The sequence below is a fragment of the Bactrocera tryoni genome, chromosome 4 (assembly GCF_016617805.1).
Source record: "Bactrocera tryoni isolate S06 chromosome 4, CSIRO_BtryS06_freeze2, whole genome shotgun sequence".
In the NCBI taxonomy this organism is placed as follows: domain Eukaryota; kingdom Metazoa; phylum Arthropoda; class Insecta; order Diptera; family Tephritidae; genus Bactrocera; species Bactrocera tryoni.
In genome coordinates this window covers 39,403,902-39,430,657 of record NC_052502.1, presented here as the reverse complement: position 1 = coordinate 39,430,657, position 26,756 = coordinate 39,403,902, and the positions used below count along the sequence as shown (strand labels likewise).

Below are 26,756 nucleotides of genomic sequence, written 5' to 3'. Positions count from 1 at the left end.
GGATGCTGCATACAGATGTGGTATTGTGCCAACAGTTTGTTCCTGTTTCTGAAGATGTCCGTGCGAGTGAATGCGGATAATGCCTTAGTGGACCCAAAAAAAGAGCTACCCAGTGCATATACAAATGGCAGTGAAATGTGTGAAAAGTCAATGTTGCGCATAAAAAGTTAATTGTCAGAAAGCGGAAGCCACTCAAACCTTAAATGTTGTATGTTAAATATCAAAAACACCCCAACACTCAGATGGATAACCAAAGCTATTACGTCGCCTTTATGCCGGATATACCAGCTAGAAAGTGATTATGTGTGTCAGTTTGAGAAAAAATATTTATTTGCCCTGAAATGTAAAGGTGTAAAACGCTAGTTTGGAGAATAAAGAGAAAACGTCGACCCAAAACGTAAAATGCATATGCTTTCGAAAATCCGCAGTTTTTGAATTCATATACTTATATGAATACTTACACGCTTTTATACATACGTAAATTATATTTATATTTATGTTTATGTATACATATTATCATTATATACTATATGAATCAGTTTAAATCGTAATGGAACCGAGTGATGCGGAAATTATCGTCTAATACTTAGTTGAAGATGTCAGTTCAAAGTTTTGACAAGTACATAAGGTGTTAACTAAGTGGGCAATTTCAAGAAATATTATAAATGTTAAAGAAAATTTATATTATCGTGCTTTTAATACAATCGGTATAACTTCAATAATACTTCATAGTCCACACAGCCCGAGCAATTTCTGTGCGGTTCACTTCGTAAAGCGACACAAACAAAGATGTACGAAAATCGACAAGGATAGTGCTGCTATGCCTGGGAAATAAAGCATAACGTGTTCAAACCATATTTTTGTAATCGCAAAAAAATATTCGATTTAAAAACATGTGTCCTGTAATCATATAAAAAATGAAATAGAAAACAATTTTTAAATAAATAAACATCTAACATTTTTCATATAAATATATATTTTATAGTATATTTACATATGTATGTGTAATCTCAAAATATTTATAATAATAAAAAATTTACTTACGATCAATAAACAAATATCATTTGTGAATCGCACTTTAAAAATACATTCACACCGATTTTTTCACAAAAAAAAAGAATTTATCGGATTCCAGTAACTATTTTTGTTAAAAGATACTCCCAAATCAAACGCCATTAAAGCGATTTTTATGAAAAACGCTACAAATCCCCACCGACGCTTTGTACGTTTTGTGAAACATGCTGTTATCTTTCGTATCAAAATATATACTCAAATAATTTGATCGATCTTCAAGTTTTTAATTACCAATTAAAGAGAAAGTTAAATTGTTTGTCTCTTTAAGTGCACGGCATTACCTTAGTTTAACGCATATTTAGATATGTTTTTATATAAGTAACACATACCACTTTTTAAAACAACAGATCATTATTATTATTATTACAACTTATTGATGGACCCCCAAAAGCATGCTTTTCGAAGCCAAACTAATAATCACTTAGTGACGACTAAAAGGTTCAAAGTCTTAAAACATAAATTATATTAATACAGATATGATTTTATGAAAGCATTCTGAGGCATATATTTTATTATATTTTTATTTTTTATATTGCCTTAAGGACAACAAATTCTTCGGCGCATAAAAGCTATCCATTTTACTCAACATCGATCATAAGTGAAAAGTTAAGAGTTTTTCACATATACAATAACTACATTCTAATCATATTGGAACGCATTTTAACATCGGATACCACAAGCTGCTCCAATACTTGAAGTTAAACTTTCTCTCTGCCGCGCCAATTTTATCTGATAAGTTCTTTGCCTCCCTCTGGCATCAAGAGTTATATGTACGAAACAATTCACCTATCCTCTACATAACGCATGTGTATTCTTTGAAAATAAATTTGAAGTGGATAGTTATTTAAGGATGTTAATTGTGATGTGAATTAGTGATCCCAAAATATAATATATAATGACATCAATTTTTAATAATTTTTTAAATCAATAAATTAGTTAATAAAATATTTTTATCATCCGAAGAAATAAAGACGACAGTTAGTAATAAGCAACTAAATAACATTTGGATACAGTGACCAAAACTAAATATACAATAAGTGATGCTAATTGAATAATAATGGAATTACGGTGGAGTTCAGGGAATAAAATATTATTTAACACAGTACAAGAGATACCTTTCGCAGGAGCAAGGACGTAAAATGAAAAGACAGTCTACAACGGTATTGTTTCCGTACATAATCAAGAAAGGAAGAGAGAAGAATGAGGCATTTATTGAATTTCTACGATTTGCGACTTATGTCTTTAATAACATTTTTGACGATCATTGCTGCGCAAAATCAAATATTACGTAAGTACCTAATAGCGTATAATGAAATTTAAAAAAATTTATAAAATATCAAGTAATAAATTTGTACACTTGTATTATCACGCATATATTTATATTGTGAAATTGAAACTAAACAATTAAAAAGGAAGATCTAATTTCGACTTGAAACTACCTCTGCATACAATAATAAATCTTTGCGTTAGAAGACAACGGAAGACGTATTTATTATATGGTTTTAGTTGCTGTAGGAATATTAAATTACACCGAAAAATGTGATATAGTTGAGGGGTTTGGTTTCAGATTAAGCCAAGGTTGTTGTACATATTATGTTCATAATGAATTAGTTCAATAAAAATTTTATTGCAACACTCTTTTCACAGAAATACGTTGAGTGTTTAATCAACGAACTTAAGTACTTGAAAAAAACATTTCACTATTTTAATTCAGTTAAATCCCAGAATTTCCCTTAAGGTCATGTGAGAAGTAGTTTCGCTGCTGATGCTTAATTGCTCCAACAACCACATGAGAACTTCAAGCTTCAGGCATTTGCTTTGCGGCAATCAATTTTCAATAGCTCTGTATTCCTTTACATATATGGTACATAAACACGTATATATATATGTATATATAGTTATAAATAAACGCATGCTTCAAATGTGTGCAGTGTACACGAACGAATCGTATCTATAAACTTACTGCAGTGAAGATTTCTGCTGTTCAGCACGTTCGTTCGCATTTCAGTAACCACTTAGCCGCAATGTCAGTGTAGTTGAATGGAATTGCAATTTGACAAGGACAGCAGAGTAAATAGACGCAAGTGAAGCGTCAAAAAGCACGGTGATGGTCACGAGAAAAAGGATCTCATTATATGCAATGCAAGAAGGTGCATGCCTGTGTTGCTTATACAATTTCCAAAACTGCACATCATGTCCGAAGCCATTTAGACGAACGCAGTAAGAGTGAAAGTCCTCATTACATAAATCCTATGTTATCATCAATGGCATTGATATTCTGAAAAGTTCGTAATAAAGAGATATCTCTTTGGCCTTCATTATTTTGCTTGATTTCAATTTGGCACACGCATTACGAAGCCAAACGCATAGCAAAAATAGTACATACAGTACGTATGATGCACCAGGACATTTTTCTGTGTGTATGTATCATTTCGAGCTTTTTTTACTGTGACAAACCATTTCCATTTCACTGTGGTAAAGTGAAAGAGCATTTTGCTGGACACACGATTTATGTGGCCCATAATGCCAAATTCAGCTTTGACTCACATATCGTCCATGTGCCAACATTGTGGTTTACGCTGTAACACATTCACCGCTTTAACGAATAACATGTCATGTTCAAGCTGCTGACCGCCCTAAAGCTGTATGCGTATGCAGAATAGATTCCAATGCACACCAATGCAAGCATTACATTGCTACTTGGGGGAGGCACTATGAGCAGGCAAGCAAGTTTTGAACGTCAAATGGGCACACGTCACTTTTATAAGGCTTTTCAGAATAACTGATTGGGCTTTATGACAAAGGTTTTTTATCTCAGAAAAACTCTGGTAGGTTTGCCAGCAGTTTCACATTTGCTATGATTTTCAAATCTTATTAACGTGTTCATTCTTAATTCCATTGATTTTATAGCGAATATTTGACCACCAATTCTTTCGCATATTTGTTAAATATTCTGGCATTTGAAATGTCAACAATAATATTAAAAATATGTTTTACGTAAAATTTTCCTTTCTCTAATAGTACCGTGCAGATTGGCATTGACGGGGCGATCACCGGAATACAAAATTTTTTTCTTATAATCCATCCAAAAGTTCGATTCGTAACAAATATAAAACAGTTTCCGTTTTTCGCTATTTAAGAATTCACTCATAAAGAATACATGGACTATTTTTTATTATCCATTAACTGAATAAATGGACTAAAATTTGAGAAATCTGTATGATGATATTACTGTTATATCGCAATCAAGTATGTTAATTTGCTTTTAGTTTTTTTCACCTAAAACTAATCGAGATAAATAGATATAACTTTATAAATATTTAGATACATTGATGAATCTTGACACACGTAATCCTCGGCACTCAAGGGAAGTTGGCGTTGCATATGGGCGGAATTGTACCATTTCCACACCCACAAAACGCTTCTAAAATAAAGCGTAATAACTAAGCAGTACATAAAAGTACCTCCCAAACCACTTATGCTAAATCAATTTATCTTTCTCAGGACAAATCTTTTCAGCACCCTCTTCGAAAATGTAAAAATAGGTTAAATGGGATTATAACTGTTTCGTTGAAAGCTACAAATAATTCAATAACTCAATAAATGAAAGTTTTAGAGACACTAAAACTTAAAGCAGAGGTGATACAAAAAAGCTTTATGGAAGGCGGTGTCAAAATTAGACAATGACGGTAGCACTGGCCATATTTAGGTGAAAACTAATACCTCGTGACCTGCTTCGCCAGTTTCAACTAAACAATTTTACCATTATAAGTGAAATCTCACTACAACCAAACCTATTTTTCATATAACATAATTTACATTTTGTCTGATTTTTTCATTTTCCTGTATACAATTTAGGAGTTTGAATGCACGTCTCGTATAAGGATATAACTTCCAACGAATAATTCTTTTAAGGTGTGCCACCTTACGACCAAAAATCTTATGTCAGAAATGGGTTGAATCAATACTCGTACCTATGTAATACAGGGACTTTCGAACTATCAGCTGACTTTATACCGCATATATCGGCCAATATGTGAGCTATCTCAATGAAATTGGGAGAACGTTTTTTTCCAATAATAATGTACCGTTGGATGAAATCGGATGAAAACGTTCTAGCGCCCATATAACTAATTTCAGGAATTTTAAACATTTGGTTTAGTTTACTCCTTCTATGGTATATTGGTAACGCATATGCGGTATCTTAATGACATCCAGAGACCATATTTTTCTTTAAATAATATGTGGTAATGCCAAAAAGGGGTAAAGTATGGTCAATATTATCTCTATCTTTCATATAGATATCGGTAAATATGTATAGTACCTTCAAAATTAGCTGAACGTATAATATTGGATACACTATAGTTGAATGACGGAAATATATATGTTAAATTGACCTACGAATTACCCAACTTATTATAATGATACTTAGTAGGTTCCCGAATTGAAACCAAATTTTGTCCGCAGTGGCGTAGCTAGGGGGGGCGTAGGGGGCCGTCGCCCCGGGCGCAACGTCTTGGGGGCGGCAAAACGATCTTCGCTGTTTTTTAAAACTCCAATTCGGTCAAAAATTCCAGAAAATTGTGTCAAAAGTGTACAAGGCGAAAATGGGTTTTTTTATGGCTTTTAATAAGATGTCTTGTAAATTTACTATCAATTTCCTCAAAAACCGTATTGTGAGAATTTTGGAACTTCAGAATTTGCGTGGCCTTCCTAAATTTTATATACTTAATATCGCAGATATTTAGGTAGGTAGATAAAGGGGGGCGGCAGAACATCCTTGGCCCCGGGCGCCCGAAGTTGTAGCTACGCCACTGTTTGTCCGCAATATTGCGTACTCTTCTAGATAATAGTGGGAAAGGGGCAGGGACGCAGAGATTAGCATCTATACGGATGGGTCCAAACTAGATAATTGAGAGGGAGAGTGGGAGGTCGTACCTTTTCAACAAAATTAGATACTAAAACCGTCTTCCGTTTTCCAGACCACTGGAGTGACTTCCAAGCGGTGATAGCGAAAAAATGCCTTGATTTCTTCGTGGATCTAATGTTATATTTCACGATAAATCTGCAATAGTTTCCAAGGCATAATTATATACTTGGTACCTGTGAAGCAGATGAACTTGCCAGAACAGGCACCACCACGCAATTAGACTCGGAAAAAGAGAGAATTTACATTTGCGCCGCCACTTGATATTTGATCGTGAATATGTAATTAATTAGCGGTGGAGTCAATCCCTAACTTACACAGCAAGCAGCAAACGATGAATAAATGGAAAGGGGGTCGCACATGCCGACTGTTAATAACTCTAGTATGGGTGCTAACAGGTCACTGTATAATTGGAAGACATGCCAGCAGACTATGTGCGCCATGCAATAAGTAGTGTAGAAGCTGTTAGAACGTAGAAGAAGAGACAGTAAAACAGCTTCTATGCAAGAGTTTTTTTTTATTTTTTATTTTTTTTTTTTAAAGTAGGGGAAGCATCAAAAGCCGTGGTGCGAAACTTTAATCCGGAACCACCTGCTTAAGTATTACTTCGTGGGAGTGATAAGACATTTAATTCTATCCTAAGGCACGCACTGACGGACGCCTACTCTGCTCTATATGTCTCAGTTTTGTCATGATTGAGGCTGCCGCTTCGCTGACAGTTCTCAGTAGACGCATGACACATGAAAATTTTCCACCGTAAAACTACAACGGAGTATAGTTTTAAGTTTTTCCCTTGCACTTATAAAGCGCGGGCAATAAAAGAAAATATGCTCAGAGTCTTCACAGCACTCTGAACACGACGGACAATTCGGACTAATGTCGTGCTGGAATCTGTACAGATAGCTTCTAAAGCATCTATGTCCACTTAGTATTTGGGTTAGGTGGAAATCCATACTATGCAAGAGTCGCAGCTCCCATAAACTGCATGTAACAATTTTCGTTATTGTAATAAACCATATGCCAAGCATGTCTGTCAAAATACTTGAAGGTATACAATATTCATAAAAATTCTCGAAAATATGTTATGGAATGTATGTACCTGAGCAATTATTGCAATCTTCGCAGACCTTTCTTCACCCTATAAGATCTGGCATTCCTCAAGTTTACTCAACAACTTGTTCCTACACAATTTTATGAATATGACATTTACCGACATATTCCGTATAAAGTCTGACAGACTATCGCGAACGTTAAATGTAATGCATAGGAGCTAGTTAAATCATCAATACTAAACGTGAGATAACCTACCTCAAAGCCACTATTTGTGTCGATAATGATAACGTGGGTAAAAATTGGGACATTGGGACATGTGTTTTTTGAAACCCCAAGGAGGTTATTTATTTACTAGTATTTTTACGGTCTAGGCCTAGGTTACAATTCACAATTTAAGTAATTTATAAAAGATGTGTTTTGCTTATATCTAAGGTTTGGAAAAATGCACAGTTTCTGACGTACAAGATCTGTCGCAAAAGAAACAGGACTGTTAAAAAAAATAACAAAAAATTAATATTTTTCAAAAGTTATATTTTTCTATTCAAAGTAGTTTCCTTGTGCTTCGATACAGCATTTAGCCCAGTCAATTAGCATTTCAAATGAGTGTTTAGGGTCATTTTTCGGAATGCTCTTGAGAATATCGGTCGTCGCCTTTTGGATAGCTGAAATGTCCTGAAACCAGTGGCCTTTCATGGGCAAATGTAGTTTTCTAAATAGGTAAAAATCACAGGGTGCCAGATCAAATGAGGAGGGTGTGTGATTAATGGTTAATATGGAGTTTTTTGTCAAAAAATCAGTGACAAGCGTCGACCGATGACACGGCGCATTAACGTGCAACAGGCGCCAGGACCCTGCCTCTCGGTATTGTGGTCGAGCACGACGATTGCGTGACAAAATATGCTTCATAACACCAAGGCAAAACACAACATTAATCGTTTGGCCAGGTGGGACGAACTCTCGGTGTACAATACTCTCGGAATCGTAAAAACAAATCAGCATTGTCTTTATTTTTGACTTCTGAAGACGACCGACTTCTGATCGTCACAGAGGTCCTCACGACCTTCTTGGAATCGCTTAAACCACTCATGCACATTACTACGGGATAGGTACTGATCACCATAAACTTTTTTCATCATTTGAAACGTTTCAGTGAACGTTTTCCCAAGTTTAAAACAAAATTTAATATTTGCTCTTTGTTCAAAATGCATTTTACGACCGATGACCAAAAGCTGCTGTCACTTTTTGATCGATAACATCGATTGTAGATATTTAATTGTCTTAAAATGTTTACGAAATGTCAACAAGAAATCAAGCTTTTTATTTCATATACCCACCAATAGGTGGCGCCACCAGAAACAGTTATATTTAAAAAGTTCTGTTTCTTTTGCGACAGACCTTGTATATCTATTTTTGTGTGTGGTACCGTGAACAAAATACTTAGAAGTTCTTTTCATTCTTTTTATTTTGAAGACGTCAAATATGTCAATTTGGGATGAACCCGTGTAACTTTTTATGCTCTTGCAACCTTTTGCTACCGAGTATAATAGTTTTGTTCACCTAACGGTTGTATGTATCACCTAAAACTAAATGAGATAGATAGTGGGTTATATATTTATATAAATGATCAGGATGACGAGAAATGTTGAAATCCGGTTGACTGTCTGTCTGTCCGTCCGTCCGTGCAAGCTGTAGCTTGAGTAAAAATTGCGATATCTTGATGAAACTTAGTATGCGGGTTTTTTAGTACAAAGCAAATTACAAGTTCGTAGATGGTCCATTAATGGGACACAAATTAACCGAAAACCGATAAAGTGCTATAAGCACTAAATAAATCTATCAGAAATATTAAATTTCACAACTTATATATATATGTACTACTGTGATCAAATTGAGTTTTTAATTTATTCTTTGCGTGGTTTTAAAATAGATAAATTTTTTTTATAAGGTAAGGTTGGTAGTACTGTAAGTGATATCTATTCATTAGTATTTAAGATATGTACGTGTCGTCTTGTGAGGCTCTAAAAGTGAATTCTTCGATTTTTACTATGCCTGAATTTATTGAACAAAAAAGTGCGATAATGCAACCTTTCCCCCTAGCCTCTAGTATTATACTAAACTCGTACTATTATTTAAATCAGAAAATGCGCAAAATTGGTCAACGAATTACTTCATTTACCATATAGTATACAACATAAAATGATTTTCGTTGTTTTAGCATACTTCATTCTGTTTATGTCGCTCAGTCATAACTCGAGTAATGCCACAAGTTAACGAAATTAGTGCGGACCTATTCCTAGCACAAAAACAACCGAGTGATTTCCTTGAAACTTTAATCTGTTGATTTGTTCCTCATATAGTATATCTCATTGAAGTTAGATATGTTGATTTTAATACCAATATTTCGGATGTTTAGCAAAATATAGTAACGGGATTGAGTCTATGACCTATTATATTCGTAAATAAAATACGCTTTCGAAGAATAATGAGTGTTGAACCACTTCACATGAGTTTTAAACTTTTGCTATAGAGTATATTAATTTTATGCACCTAACTGTTGTAGTATGTATCAACTAAAACTAATCGTGATGGATATAGGTTTTTTGTTTAAACATCTATATAAATGATCAGGATAATGATACGAGTTTGAAATCTGTGTCATAGCAAAGGTCAACATTACAATAAGGCTGTTATTTGGTACAATGAATTGAATTAAGTAGAGTCTAGACCTTGGTATAAATCTCATATCCCTAATAGAATGAAATCCCATCTTGTTTAATATACATTCCGCTCTTAGCCCTTCCAGATGTGTTTTGTGAAATTCGTGGTCTAATGCTCTTGTTTTTCCTTTTATTTGTATAGCAACTTTGGCTTGGCCATTGATAAATACTAGAGTTAACATCGATTTCAACTCCACAGCTATGGAAAAAATCGGCTCAAAATTATCTTTATCATCAGCGTCTATAGGAGTAGTTACTACTGCAACAACGCCAACAACATTCACCGCATCATCGCTTTACAGCATTTCACAGAAGATACCCATTACTAGGAGTGTAATATCAAACGGCGTGATAGATGAAGGCAAAGCTAGCACAAGTGCGATGGGCAGTACGAACTCTAATTTCTCGATTTCGTCGTCAACAACAAAATTGAATTCATTTACAAGCACCAGCAAACTACCGTTCGATTATACACTGAACAAGAAATGGACCAGCTCGGGTAAGTTCGTGAAGGCGAAACGATTTTATTTCAAAATTATAGATATACTTAAAGTTTTCCAAATATAGCTACATATGTTTCTACTAACAGTAATCGAATTGTTGGTTTTGTGCTTATGAAAGCAGAAAATTATAAACATTTATTCAAATTAATATCCTTGAGAAAATATTTTAAGGTCAAATAATCTTAACGCGGAAACTATATTCATTAAATAGTATTGTCTACTACAAAGGCAGTACAGATTTAAAAAAATCGGTGGGCATATATTTCATTATAATTCCATCGGAAGACTAACATATCAATTCAATACCAAGTTTACGTTTCTGTCGTCGTTGTTATCTTCAACTGAATAATCAAATTCTTCACAAACTATTTTGAAACTATACGCTTAAGGAAATTATTAAACTACTAGATTGTTGCTAAATATATAGGGAACAATGCATAAACTTATAAGTTAATCTGTCCAACAGTCATACATTATGAAACACAATGTCATCGCTAAAAGCGCGTAGTAAATTAATCAGAAAACAATATCATTTTGCTCCCCTTTTCTTGTGGTTCTCGATTGTTTACGGACTCAACGTCAGATGTCGCTATTGGCAACAACATTTGCTCTTGTGAGAAAACAATAGTGAAAACTTCAAAGTTTTTTAAACTTTTTTACATATTTTCCAGTGCAAACTTTTTCAATGAAAATTTAAGAATTTAAACGGTTAATATAGTATTCCCTTTTTCTACAATTGTATGATGAATGTAATTAATAATTTCAATTATTTTTCCCCAACAGACGCTGTTAGCTTTCGCGCTTCATCTCCGATGGTGCCAGAAACGTCGATGGCGGCTACACCGCCGGATAGATCGCGAACCTTTCGCAACAAACATCATCACGAACATCATTGGGGTCCATTTTTTGAAGAACCCCTCAACTCAACAGCGTCAGGAGAAAATGTCGTCTCTACTGCGCATTTATATACGGAAGCTGTACTTAATTGCAGAGTGGGGATGCTAAAAGATAAAACAGTAAGTATCAATACAGCTGGATATTTAATTGCTTATTAATTCTAAATATAGCTGAGCATCAGATGTACATATGTATCTATTTAAGATGTTCCATGGGTTTCCTCTTGCAACATGTTGCTACAGAATATAATAGTTTTGTTCACCTAACGGTTGTTTATATGACCCATAAATAATCAAGTTATAATATATATTAGGTTGTCAAAAAAGTCTTGCGGTATTTTCGCCAGTTGGCGCTAAAAGTGCGTAGTTCTAGTTTTTTCGTCGCATCGGGTCATGCTATACCTTTTTGGAAAGCTCATTTCACGCGCTAACACGTGTTTGATTGATTGTCGTTTCTTTTAAGTCGTTCGTGAGTTATAGCGTCGCAAACATGGAGCAAAATAAAGAGAAAATACGGCATATTTTACAGTACTACTACGATAAAGGCAAAAATACATCTCAAGCCGAGAATAAAATTTGTGCAGTTTATGGACCCGACACAGTTTCCATTTCCACCGCACAACGATGGTTTGGTGTAGAGGTGGTCGAAGATGCGCCACGCTCCGGAAGGCCTGTCGTCGAAAATTGCGATAAAATCGCTGAATTGGTCGAAAGAGACCGGCATAGTAGCAGCCGTAGCATCGGTGAAGAGCTGGGCCTGAGTCATCAAAAATTCATTTCAATTTCAATAAAAAAATTCAATAAAAATACCGCAAGACTTTTTTGACAACCCATTATATGTATGTGATGAGTAGAGTTGAAATCCGATTGACTGTCTCTCTGTCAGCCCGTCCGTTCGTGCAAGCGATAACTGTTGTGCCGATACACTTTTTTTCTTACACGCTTTGCGGTAAGCATGATAAGTAGGTTATGACGCATCTGCAATCAAATAAAAGAACAGTTTTCTATAGTTCATATCATCACTTGAACGAAGGATTTAGCGAAATAAACTTTTTTACGCAAGTGGTAATGATTTTACTGAAAATACCGATTTTTGTGGGTCTAAAAATTCAGTGTTTCCATTCCCCCAAAAAAACTGTTATTTCTAATAAAAAATCCTTCGTTCATTTATGAGATATTGTGGTTTTCAAGACGCCAGTAAAAAATTAGAACGATAGGCCTTGCCCACCGTAGCGGTACTTTTTAGAAAACATCATTTTGAGATAATCGCGAACGAGTGATCGGCACGTACTCGGAGGCATATGGGAGAAGCACGCAGTTGACAGCTGTAATTTTGGTTTTAGTGCTCAGATCTCTATGAAATTTGGAAAAAATAATCTTAAAAGGATATACTTTAAGCAAATGCAATAGAAATACCGATTTTTTCAACACACAAAAGTGTTTATAACCTCTTAATATGCTACTTACACTATTAAAAGTACAGAATTAGCTAGGTCGTTTCCAAACAAAACCAATAAAAGTCGCACTATCATTTACTGTGATATGTTAAACGAATACACTTACATACATATGCACAATCACCTAAGCAGGGAAACATATCTTTACACATGCTAGGCATGTTCTTGATATATTTGTTTTTACACTCTGTACAATATATTGAGAAAGGATACACCCTTTAATTCCATCCTCCTGTCCAAAAATGTTAGATTCGTTCGTATACCATACAAGTTTTTGCCCAAGTAAGTATGTGTATGGTATACAAATGCATTTGTACATACCTATGCATACATGCGTTTTTGCATTCAAAAAGTCTGCATAAGAAACTATTTAATTTAGCTGAAAGCATGAGCATCGCTCACTTGAAACACTTCAAAAAGCTGGGTAACTTTAATTGGAAGCAACAGAGTTGGCAGTAGTTTCAGCACTGAGATGCGCACACACTCCGTAAAAGGATGCGCCTGACCCAAATCAGGTGCTCGCAATACAACTCTGGCCACTAACATAGACTTCAACGGGGAGCTCAGGCGGCCGGTCTAAGTACTTGCCTTTGTTTAATTATTTCTCATACGCACCAGTTTTACTCCAAAGTACTAACGCCAAAATTTTACAACATTTCCAACAAACCATTTGGTAATATGGCCTTTGAGAAGATAGAAAGCACTTGTTTACAGAACTTGTGAAACTTTGCCTATCTTCCGAGAGCGCTCGCAGTGACACAGATAAATTCATAAATACATTTGCATCTTCTCGGGAAAAACTGCATACTATATTAGTATAAATATACCTTTATGTCCAATACTTTTCCAGTCATATATAGGTGAGTTCTGGAATTAAATGTATTTAAATTTCTATTAATAGCTTTCAATTGAATGTTTTCACTTACTATAACTACTAAACTATCTCAATGTGCATGTTATGTTTAGCGCTGAACATGAATGAAGTTGGCGTAGACTTTGGTCTTAATCTCATATTCCTAATATCTTTAATTCTGATTTTCTGGTTAACATTTAGCACTTCAAATCAATATACATATTAAATTAAGCCTCTTCTTGCAACATGTTGCTGCAGAATATAATAGTTTTGTTCACCTAACTGTTGTATGTATCACCTAAAATTGATTGTCTGTCTGTCCGTCCGTCCGTGCAAGATATAACTTGAGTAAAAATTAAAAAATATTGATGAAAAAAAGTTCGAGTACGTAGATGGGCATAATCGGACTACTGTCGCGCCCACAAAACACCATTAACCGAAAACTTCATAAATTAATATATATGTAGAACTGTAAATATAGGTAAATGTGCGACAATAGTATGTCCGTATGTCAAAAATGGGTTGAATTCCAATACTTCCCTTAGCCCCCATATACCTAATATGATTATTTATACATCCATATATGTATATACATACATTGTGCCGCATATATCACCAAATATGTGAGTTATCTCAATGAAAATGAGTGTGCAATATTTATCTAAACATAGCAATATTCACTGCAACAACATTTTAGACTTAATTGCAACAATGGAGCAATATTCATTCAAATTAAAGTTCTGACTGTTGAATATCCGCTCAACTCTGCCGCCAATAATTCTAACGCCGCTGCCGTTGACCTACAGGTAGTTTAGGGTAATTTTAAGAAACTGTTATTCAGTTACAATTTGGCATTCAATAATAGAAAACATAATTTCTTTAAAATTAACTAGTATGCTAAAAAGTCAACCACAGGAAACAATATTTTGTGAATATTCGCTTAGGAGAAAGAACAGATCGATATAGTGTTTTGTCTGCTTTCATGGCTCAATCATTCGGTTTTTGTATTTGTTTCATTGTAAAAGTTTCGCCAGATGCTGAAACTTGGTTATTATGAGAAGAAGTGTTTACGTGCAAATTTTAACATATTTACTGAAGAAAGGACCCCCAAGTCTTACTCCAAAAAAAAGTTTCCATTACAAAACAGTAGATGTAAACAAGAATTCTGCAGAAAAATTAAATAATAACTAATCCTTCAAACTGAAAATATCCAAGATCCATAGGGTAGTGGTAAAAAGCCTTTTCGCATTTCTAATCATACTTCAACTTATTTTCTTATGTTTATAATGAACTTTGATGAACCAAATATGTACAATTTTGGTCGACCACTTTTTGCCATTTTTCCGCTAGAGACATTTTTCCATCAGTGTAAAACTTTTCTGGTTTCTCGGCGCAAAACTGCGATAAGTTATTTTCACAGGCTTCTCTTAAAGCCAACTTTACTCCATAAAGCGAGTACTGCATTGACCAAGTCAAGAATATTTGGTGGATGCATCAAAACATCCGCCCATTTTTGCCGAGTCATCAAAGATGCGTGTTGTCTAGCGTTGTCCTGATGGCAGACGAAGCCCTTTCTGTTGACTAGTTTTGGTCAAATTCCATTCCAGTATAATCAATCGTTCAACCAGGCTGAAGCAGCTAATAGTGGATGATTCCTATCCAATCCCACCAAACACTCAGCATAACCTTTCGAGGCGTCAATCCTGGCTTTGCTATCATTTCTTGAGCTTCACCACGCTTGGACCATAATATTTTTGGCACATTATTGTCGTATTTGATCCACTTTTCGTCTCCTGTTGCCATTCGCTTCAGAAATGGTTCGATTTCATTTCGTTTCAGCAAAGAATCGCAGATGTTAATTCGTTAAATTTTTCATAGACAAACATCGAGCTTCTTTTTGTAGCCACTCTTTTTTAAAAACCGTTTAATGATGAATGTTAAATTCCTTAGCGATGTCATGGCTGCTCATGTGACGGTCCTGGTCAATCTTTTCCATAATTTCATCGACTTTATCAACGATAGGTCGACCAGAGCGAGATGCATCTTTGACATCGAAATTTCCAGAACGGAAGCGAGCGAACCGTTGTTGTGCTACACGAACTGATATAGCATCGTCTCCGTAAACTTCGTACCTTGAAATTTTTGGGAAAAATATCCCTTATTTGAAAATTTTAACTAATCGTAAATGAATTTTTTTCACGCGAATCCATGAAATTTGTTCACAAAATTGTTAGCTGAGAACAACTTTCAATAAAATCTTAGCATACGTTATTAACTATTTATTTGATTTTAAATTTTTTTTATGTGAACTTAGGTTTATTAAAAAAAATTAATGTGTTTGGTTCACAGTGAGCCCGAACATCCTAATTAAGGAAAGAGTTTTAAAAAAGAAAACAACGAGAAAGTGTTTGTATTTTGAATTAAGTTACTTGATTCCTCCAATAGCAAGGGGTCAACAACGAAATCGATTTCGGAATGAAAAAAGATAACCATCGATTTTCCAGTTGCTACCCAACATGAGTTCATTTAGGTTTTTTAATCCATTATTCCTTAAAATACAGCAATACAATACCAAAATTGTTATCTGCAAATTTATGCAGCTAATACCGACTCAATCAAGAAAACAAAACAAAAACACTAAAAAATCGCATAATTGGCTTTATAAGTTTTTCAAAGCCACTTAACCAAAATAAAACCATTGTGACAGCTAGCCGAAATTCACAATAGTAGATATAATCGAAATTGGAACATTTCACACGAATTTCGCGAAACGAATTTTTCGTTCGTATGAAAATAAAAATATATGGGAATGATTTATTCACACGAAGTTTTTTAATATTTATATTTTTTAGTCCGGTATGGTTTTGTTTTTAATAATCAGATATAATTTTTAGTTTCGTGCTGCTAAAAAAAGCGCAGAGGCACCAATAAGATTCGAGCAAACTGCGCATATTATTAATAAGGAATGCGCGCGTTACAGCAGCATAGATACGAACTTGTTGCAACAAAAAGCCCCAAAACAAAATATAAAATTTAGGCAGGGAATAGAAAAAGACCTCAAACATTTGAAGAAAAATTCAAAATAATTACCGACGTTCATGAAAACTGTCGACAGAGTTATCAACGATTATGAAGCGCAAGAAAATCTTGTATACTATATATAAAAAATTGTTTAAAACTATCCCGAAAGCTGGGAAGCATGTAAAGTTAAATTAAAACAGCATTTTCGTTCAAAAAACAGGACCAAATGAAATTTCCACTATTAGAGTAGGATGTATTAATTAATTGCATGCGAGATCATTAAGAAATAACAGATAAAATAATACTGCAATTGCAAAGAGAGAAATGCTATCGGGAATGGCGAGTTCAATACATATCTTCATTAAATTGGATCAAGGAAATCTTAACGCAATGTTTAAAAAAATATATAGTTTTAATCCAAGGCACATATAATGACGAAATAATTATAGTGAAAGAAAATAATAATGCTGTCAAAATAGAGCAGGAAGAAATAATCAAAATAGGCATAATACTGAATAAATAATACTACATGAATAATTGTGATCCGCCCAATTCAAAAAAGACCACACAATCTGCGCCAACTACCGTGGGATAAGCCTCTCAGCATCGCGTGTAAAGTTCTATCTAGCGTATTGTGTGGAAGATTAAAGCCCACAGTCAACAAACTGATTGGACCTTATGAGTGTGGCTTTAGATCTGGCAAATCAACAACCGACCAGATATTCACCATGCGCCAAATCTTGGAAAAGACCCGTGAAAGGAGAATCGACACACACCATCTCTTCGTCGATTTCAAGCTGCTTTCGACAGCACGAAAAGGAGCTGCCTTTATGCCGCAATGTCTGACAAGGCATCTTCCATTCGTGTGATTTCTTGAACCTTCTTCTGGAACAGAGAATGTACCATCTTCTATAAGAGTGTACAGATGCTGGCGTATGCTGATGTTATTGATAGCATTGACCTTAACAAACGCGCCGTTAGTTCTGCTTTCTCCAGAATGTATAAGGCAACGAAGCAAATGGGTTTTGTAGCGAACGAAGACAAGACGAAATATTTGCTGTCATCAAACAAACAGTCGTCGCACTCGCGACTAGGTACCCACATCACTGTTGACAGTCATAACTTCGAAGATGTAGATAAGTTCGTCTATCTTGGAATCAGCATCAACACCAACAACAACGTCAGCCGCGAAATCCAATGCAGAATATCTCTTGCCTACAGGTGCTACTTCGGACTAAGTTGGTAATTGAGAAGTAAAGTCCTCTCTCGAGGAACAACAACACAAGTCTATGAGTCACTCATTATTCCCCGCCTGCTTTATGGTGCACAGGCATGGATGATGACAACATTTGAGGGGTCGACGTTACGAGTTTTCGAGTGAAGGATTCTGCGAAAGATTTATGGTCCTTTGCGCATTGGATGGATGGAGTTGATATAGTTCTTAAATAAAGGAGTACAGTTACATTTAACAAAACCAAACTCCAAAAGAAGTAAAAGAGGATTGATGAATTAGTAGGAAAATCTTACAACTGGTCGTCTGAGTAAATGGATTGTCGTGATTAAATTTTGAGCTATTTAGAAATTTAACAAAAGAATGATCATAATGTTATACACAATGTAAACAAACAAATTGAAATCAATAAGCAATTCAATAATAATACATATAAACTTACTTCAAAATACAATAGGAGAAGCTAGAGGAATTAAAAAAAGTAATGAACTGGCAATGTCTCTAGTTCAATATACAAGCTATGATAGCTTATAACAAGCCAACATAATTATGTTGGTTAAGTTTTCCACGCTAAGTGTTCCCTGGATTTCATTAACCCTCTCATGCCCGAATTAAAATGGGCGGAGCTAAAACATTTTTTAGGACAGATATATCTGTCCTAGTCTAGTCCTGTTAGTCTTAACTCAAGTATGAAGTGATACAAATTTCAAAGTCCTTAGTGTCCTGGTTCGTTAGTTACTGAATGAACCCTTGAATAGCTTACAATAGAACAATTCACTGTAAGCTTACACAATACACCAGGCTACATATTGCACGTCAAAAAAATTTAAATAACGGGATTTAGAAGCATATATGTACAATGTTACCTATAGGCAACATCGGGCATGAAAGGGTTAAGGTACCTTACATGCAATCTCAAAGCATGTGGCGTAAAGTCAGTCGGACGTTCAGGATATTCGAACATACTGTAAGTTAGGGGGGATAGGTCAAATAATCGCCCAATTGTATCTATATTAAGCACAAAGCACACTGTTTTGAGTAAAAAATTTTCTATAATTTTCATAGAGATAACTCAAATATAGGGGAATATATTTATACGCTATATAAAGTCATCCAGAAGTTGCAAAATCTTTATATTACGTATATGGGAGCTCAGGGAAGTATTGACCCGATTTCACCCATTTTTGATACACAGAGTTACTATTATCAGAAAAGTATTCTCTCTGAATTTCAATTGTATATCCCATACATTGACCGATATTTTCGATCAATAGTCAACTACAGGTACTGGGGATTTGGACAATTTTTGATTATTTTTTACTAAGTTTAGTTGAAATCGATCGGTCGGGTCCAGAGATATACATACATACGATTTTACCAAAAAGTGGGCGGAATCACGTCCATCATCCAATTTTCTCCACCGGTCAAGTAAAGTCCGCTCATACTACCTCGAGGATAAGACTTATTGCTTTTAGTAGTTTTTAGAAATATCGATCGATTCCGTAAGTTGGAAGCGATGTTTATTCTAACAAATTTCATTTGGTTGCTGAACTTTAATAATGTTGCAATTAATTCTGATACATTGTTGCTATGTTAAGATAAACATATTTTGTGATAACTGATATACCAGTTAGGAATTTCTATAAAATAATAAGCTGAAAATTGCAAAATTATAAATGACTAAAATGGAATCACACATTTCCTTACTCATATGGTATACAGTACGTAATTATGTTTTAAAGTCACTGGTTATTATCAAATAACAAAATGGTGATTGACATCTATTTTCAAAATCTTTTGTGTAAATTGAAATTAACGAAGACCAATACCGAATACACCTAGTCTTTATTATGTAAGCACTTACTGGTTGCTAATATATACATATGCACGTTCATTCATCTCCTCTTTTCAGGTAATGTGGGTCAGACGAACAACAGAAAAGGTCTCCTTACTAACTGTTGGCAATATAACATATAGCGGAGATCCAAGAATTCGCGTCAAGTTTCAGTATCCAAACAATTGGCGGCTGCTCATTAATCCTACACAAAGAGAGGATGCCGGCGTTTATATGTGTCAAGTGTCCACGCATCCACCGCGAGTCTTCACAACAAATCTAACCATATTAGGTAAGTACACCCACCCACACTTACAACCCCACTTACGCGAAAACAGCTGTAACCAAACATTTTTTGGAAATGCTAGCTATGCCAAACCAATTGCACTGTACTACAAAAGTCAAAGTTATGGTTGTGTATTGTTTGCGTGTTTACTTATACTTACATACAAGTGAAAGCTTAATCCACACCTTTGTATCCACTATATGCCCGTTTGCTTTACATACATACAGTTTTTTGTTTGGTTACCCGTCGTTTTTATACACTTGCAACATCTTTCTACAGTTATAATAGTTTAGTGCAGATGACACCGGGCAGTATGAAAATAGAGTCAGCTCCTTTGGAAAAAGTTTTTTCACGTATGAATCTGTGGCTTATACATCTTGTGGCAAAATATCATTATTTTCTCAAGGGGTTTGTATCCCCTATTTCTTGCAAGAATGGCATTAAGCTTTTTAAAATTAGCTTTATTTTCTTAAGTAGATATCGAGGTTCGTTCTTCTTCGACAAGGCAAGTAGATTCTTTAATTTCTACACCTCGGGTTTCGAACCGTAGAATCAAATTTGTAAGGCTAGAAAAGTTCGGCTTTATATAAGCTAAAAATTCTAAAATATGTCATCTTCAACATTTCATCAACGCATTACCTTTAAAAATACGGTTTTCATATCTGAAATGAAACTGTTAACAGTAGAAAATTGTGTTCTGCTAGGCTACGTTAGCCATGCGAAAGACAAGTGAAATGCATCCTTCATGCTTGTTCCGCAGCAATAAGTACATAGGACTTTGTTATACTGCATTAAAATTGGTCGAAATGATAGTAAAAAAAGTATGTGTCAACTGAAGTAAAGAATTGTTTGTGTAAACAAAATAAGGATTTTTTCTTTTTATTTATGTGCTCAAGGGATTTAATCCCGAAAATTGTCGAAATAGGAATACTTGTACAACTTTTGCCAGCACCTAAATGTATTTCCCTGGCTTTTTGGGTTACTCACAAACTTAGCCGTTCCTTACATGTTTTTTTGTTTGTATGTTAATTGAGAAATGCATACATAAATGTACATACTTGGATATATGCGTGAGATATACACATGTTATACTATACTATGTGTTTACAATAACTCCATTAACTGTGCATTAGCAGCACAAAACCTCAGCGGGATAATTATTTCATTAGTCATCTCTATATTGTAAAGCTATAAAGTTTCATACTGATAATCACATACTATTATTATTATCTTATAGTAGGTGCGCAACTAAGTTCTCGCTGCTTTTTTCAAGATATTTCAATTTTATTGTAAGGAAAAGGTTACAAATGAATTATTGGAAGTATTGTCCATCGCTTGTCACAACTTTTTTCCATCTTTCTGGAAAAGCTCGAATACCATTACGGTAAAGCTGAAGAATTAAATAATTTTTCGATGCCATCTTTCGTGTGGAACTGTTTCTGAGCCAGACCAGTGAACGGAACAAACAATAATCGGACGGTGCAATATCTGAGGAATATAGAGGGTGGTGTAGGACTTGCCATATAAGTGTTTCCAAGTAGGTTTTAACGGGTTTTGTAAAGTAAAGCCAAGCGATGTCATGCAGCAGAATCACTTTTTCGCACTTCTGAATCATTCCCAACACATGTTGTCGCTTTGAAATGGCTTGTGACTCCCAATGTTGACGCAAGCTCTTATTGCGTTTGCCACGGATCCTCATCGGACAACATCTCCAATTAATCGTCTTCGAAGGTTATTTGCCTTTGAAGCAACGAAACCAAAAACGACACGTTGTCCACTTGGGGCAGCACCTCCGCAAACTTCTTGGTGTTCCCGATGTGCTTCCGCCTTCGATTTCTTTGACTGCAGGAAGAAAAGCAAACACCTACCGCAAATTTTGGCAAAAAGTCTCAAATATCCGCACAACCAAACGTTTATGACACATAAACCATATCACTAATGTGGAAACGCAGTTTCTTTTTCATATGTCCAAGTTAAGATTATCACGTTTTGGTTATATCAAAATCAATCACCACTAACTTCTGGAGCCAAACAGCGGGAACTTGGTTGCGCATCAATATGTTACGACCGTAACCAACATATAGTATATTTATTTTAGTCTTTATTTGACATGATGACTATTTAACATGTATTTACTTACTTCTTCTGTTTTAAAAGCCATGCTAACTTTAATATAATCTTTCAGAACCTCCATTACGTTTAATAGATGAACAGGAACGAGAAGTAAGTGACCGGTATTACAAAGCCGGGAGCACCATCGACCTTTACTGCCAAGTATCGCGAAGTTTTCTAATCAAGGAGAATATAAAAATTGCAAAATCTTTACAACCATTCGAGCAAAATCAAACAAAAGGAACCCCCAATAAAAGTCAAATAGGAGCCAATCGCTTGGGTTCCGGATACAATGAGTTAGTATCGACGAGCAATCACAGTAATGCCAAGATTTCCGGCCTCGCTTTGGAAAAACAGTTTAGCAACATGATTTTTTGGACAAAAGATGATGAAATATTACCATTTACCGCCATCAAACGATCAAGGTAAAATTAAAATTTAATTGGCCAAAGAATCTAGTAAATAAGGCACTTTACTTTAAAATAAGCAAAGATTTCAATATTTAATAGAAAGTATAGAGCAATTCTTTATTATGTAGTCAACTTGTTGTTAAGGGAACATACTCAATTCACTTATTGACAGCATTTTATATATGGTCATATTGCGAATAGTATTCAATTATTATTAGCTATGTTGGAACTAGGGGAAGATTTGACTATTTTCCCCCATTTTCCGGAAGATGCTACTCAAGTGAAAATGAAAGATTTTTGAAAAATTTAAAAACAACTTTCCCATGGGTCAGCTTTGGCACTAATATCATTACACCAAAGAAAGTTAGCTCGTACATATATTTTATTGAGACTATGGAGAAGTATCTTTTGCGGTTTTTGTACAAAATGACGATAAGCAGATACTATATAGTATATATTAAACGACTGATCATAACTTTTTCTGAGTAAAAAATCTATGGATTTGTTAGCTTTATCCTTACTTGATTTTAAAACGCCGTTGATTTCTTTTGCCTATTCCAAAACACGGTAAAGTGTAATGAATCAAATTGGTACTATAAGTATTTGCGAGATAATCATAACTCGTGGTAAAGTATATTGAATATTAAGAGAACGTATATAAAATATTGTTTTGCTATAATAATCTCTTAATTTCAGCACCTCGGAAAAATGGCTTATTAGTCGAGTTTCCATACCAGATGCCAAGCTTATTGATAGTGGAAACTATTCATGTTCTATTGGTAAGGTCTTCACTGCAATAGTTCAGGTTCAAGTGCTGACAGGTAATGGAATTTTCTGTAAAACTCTATGATTTATGTATCTTTTAACCATTAGTAGGAATGGCAATTTAGTTTCCGTACTGTTTAGTTTGGATTTTTTTTAATTTTCGTGTTTTATATATTTTTTTAATTTGATATACCAATTAGTCTCCTTTCAAAATTCTTCAGCGAAATATTAATTATTTTTTACAGAATTTAGTAGAACTGTCTTCTGTTCAATATTTAAAGTTGCAAAATTATGCAAAACTATATGAGCAAATTATAAAGCTTATTTTATCAATAAAATTTTACACAATTATGTAGGTTGGGATATTGATAAAGTCAAGAATTATACCACTTGAACAGCTACAAACGTCGGTTCGTTGTGTTCAAAAGACTGTCACTCGTCAACAAAGCGCCTTGAGGTTGAATAAATTAGTTGAAACGGCTAATATCAACTCCAGACGATTTGCCTGGTTCGTAGAAGGTATGACAACCGAGTTGCTTCTAAAAAAATGGACAGTCGGAAATATACCACTTGAGACCTAATACAGTGAGAACCTCCCACCAATAAACCTCTTACGTTACACTTTGTACCAGAAAACTATCACTGCTCACAGGTGTTGGTTGTTAATAAGAGCTTGCTGAGTTCACTTAATCGCCTCAGAGCCAACACAAAGCCCTCTGAGCCAGTAAAAAAATTCATATTGCCAGCAAAGCACCGACCCAGTCTAATTAGACTATGGTAAAAATGCCCTTTGTTGCGAGCTCAATAGTTTTGCAGTTTCCAGCGATTCCGCTATGACCAAGCACCCAAACCAGTCTGATACTGAAATAATTTGATGCTATCAATCAGTGCAGTGTGATCAGATACTTCTTAACTATATAACATTGAGCGCTGTCAGCGCGGTCGGTTTTTTTAGAAAAATTCTACAGTGTTCTGGTATTCTAAATCTAAAGTTAATGGAGAGTTTCTGACAGAAAACTCGTCTTCCAAACCTTCCTCCGCCAATATATCCCTTGCTGGCATGTCTCACGTTATAAGTTTTTTTCTATTTTAAATAAGATTTAAACATGGGAATTCGGTTTTCAGAACAAATCCTTTACGAAATCCCATCAAAAAATTATTTGTGGAACACAAATTCGATTTTCATACCGAATCACTTCGTTATGAGTATTTTTACTTATGTCTTTGTCTTATGAACTCTGAAATGTTTTCCTTACAACTCGAGTTTTCAAGGTCCGTGTCAATCGTAACTTCATAACTACTACTCCAACCATTTTCAAATTTTGTATAATTTACATAATACGTGGTAACTCAGGAGACACAGCAGTACAGTAATCAAACCTATACTTTCAAAAGGACAAATTAAACAAGTAGGAAAGGGCTAAGTTCGGGTGCAACCGAACATTTTATACTCTAACAACTTGCAAGAATCAAAGCCAGGGAAATAAAGGACAACGTAAAATTTTAACCAGAGAATCGGAATCTAAGCAGTTAACGAAAATCATTATACATAGTATATGGGAATTGGGATAGTATTAACCCAATTCTATCTATTAACAAACTAATTGGTTCTCTTATAAATAGATTTAGTATTGCAGTGAAAAAACCATTGACAAACAAAAAAAAGGAAAATTGGAAAATCGTTCCAAATCTGGTAAACTAAATCCACCAAATGATTTTGAAACAAGGTCAGTTTCGCGAGGTCTAAGAAAATCATTCCGAAAGTGGTATAAAATTGCCAGAACATATTTCGAAAATGTCAGGTGAGGCAGTAAATGCTATCACAATTCGTCGGGCACTACATTCGAACGGTCTTTTCAGTTTCCTGTTCATAACTCTTTTCATTGTAAGAATTTTGGTTTTGTTTTTCCATAAACTTGAAGAGTAAATACTATTTTAAAGGACTATAAATTCATACACATATCACTTACAGCCACTTAAATAAAACAATTTATTATTTATTTTTAACTCTATTAGTTATTTATAATTCATATTTTGGGCACTCAAAACATTTAGTATAATTTATATGTGTTTATTGAAAATTTATTAAGAACTGAAGTCTTGATCAACACTTCAATATTTAACTATTTGAATTTTTATATTTTTAGGGGAATTGCCAGCTGCCGTACAGCATAACGCCGCTCCGAAATTACTGCGCTCAGTGACCGCCCTTTCAAATTGGCTATGCTGTATATTATTATTGTTGCCTTCAATGTTACTTCGCGAAACATATCGCCTTCCTCTTGAAATGGCTTAAAAAGCACATATTAACTTGCACTCACGTATACACATACATATGTACATATGTAGATATGCAGATATATAGGTTAAATTGTTTCAGGATGCGTTAAAATTTATTATAATACAACTTAGATACGATTTTTAATATCTTTCGACTTGCGATAACTTTATACATACATATTTGTTGTTAAGTAAATACAATTTGTTAATGTGTACATGGATATGATTAAACGATTAAATATAATTCTTAACTGAATCAAAATGATGGAAATGTAAATGGCTGTAAGCTCCTTTTGAATGCAACCAATCTAAGGCCAAAATAAATATAATAAGCCTTCGTCTGCACATACTCACGGTAATTGTACATATATATTTGTTCATATGAAAGGGCATTTACGCAGAGTAATTTAGTAATATTTTGAAATTTATTTAGTAATCTAAGCTACATACATGCATATATGAATTGTACGCATACAAATGTATCTATTTACATATAAGAAGTAATCTTTATGGTAAGAGATTGTACAATATTATAATAAAACCGTCGCACAGTAATTCGCATCCATAAATTATACTTTGAAGTCAAAAAGGTTTAACCACTTTGAAGTGCAATATATTGATGAAATATGCTTCAATTTATTGCATTTCTCTCGGTTTTTTGTGGGACGAATTACTCTTCGTCGAAAAAATGGCAAATGAATAAAAACTAACTATAACAATGATTTTTCTTATGAGATTTACATGCTTAACTAGATACAAACATGGCAGGCTTGCTTTTCCAATAAGGTAATCATGGGTAAAAATGGACCTATTAACGGAAAAAATAATAACCCTAATTTAAATTTTAAAAAATGTCGGTGAACAGTTAAATAAGAACATAAGAACCGAATAGAGAGCAATATCATTTGGTCTAATATTAATTTATGTATATTATATACATAAGTAGTTCGTAGGCTCACTTCGTTTCATTATAAGAATTTGTTTCGTGTTTGAAATATTTATATTAGAATCAACCTAATTAACTGAAATGAGATATATGTATGTATGTATGTGACATAATCTCAACCAAAGGTACAAATTTAACATATTCGGCATATGGTATATACAGGGGCGAATTTGCAGTCCTCGCCGCTCTAGGCTCCAGGCCATGTGCCGCCCCTTTCTCAGCACCCATCATTATAGACTATTATGTCTTATTCATGAATTTACTTTATTCCCACTTTAGTTCCCACATGTTAGACCACATCATGGTTAAGAAGTTCACTTTATTGTATTAAAACAACACACATATTGACCGATGTAAAATATTTAAACTCAGATGGATAATCAGTGAGAGA

At 34.5% G+C, this 26,756-nt stretch overlaps 1 protein-coding gene across 7 annotated transcripts; it reads left to right on the top strand.

The window, feature by feature from the left end:
- Positions 1–35: 35 nt before the first annotated feature.
- LOC120775349 lies at positions 36–26,141 on the top strand. 7 transcript variants are annotated; one of them, XM_040105505.1, is made up of 8 exons: positions 36–208; positions 2,038–2,362; positions 9,914–10,270; positions 11,058–11,290; positions 19,645–19,858; positions 22,038–22,389; positions 23,071–23,195; positions 25,287–26,141. In XM_040105505.1, exons 2-8 carry the CDS (start codon positions 2,275–2,277, stop codon positions 25,433–25,435), a joined length of 1,518 nt encoding a protein of 505 aa, XP_039961439.1. In that variant the 5' UTR covers positions 36–208; positions 2,038–2,274; the 3' UTR covers positions 25,436–26,141. The 7 variants fall into 7 exon arrangements, with proteins under 7 accessions (XP_039961439.1, XP_039961438.1, XP_039961437.1 ...); XM_040105504.1 differs by having other exon boundaries at positions 36–295; XM_040105503.1 differs by having other exon boundaries at positions 36–303.
- Positions 26,142–26,756: the final 615 nt, after the last annotated feature.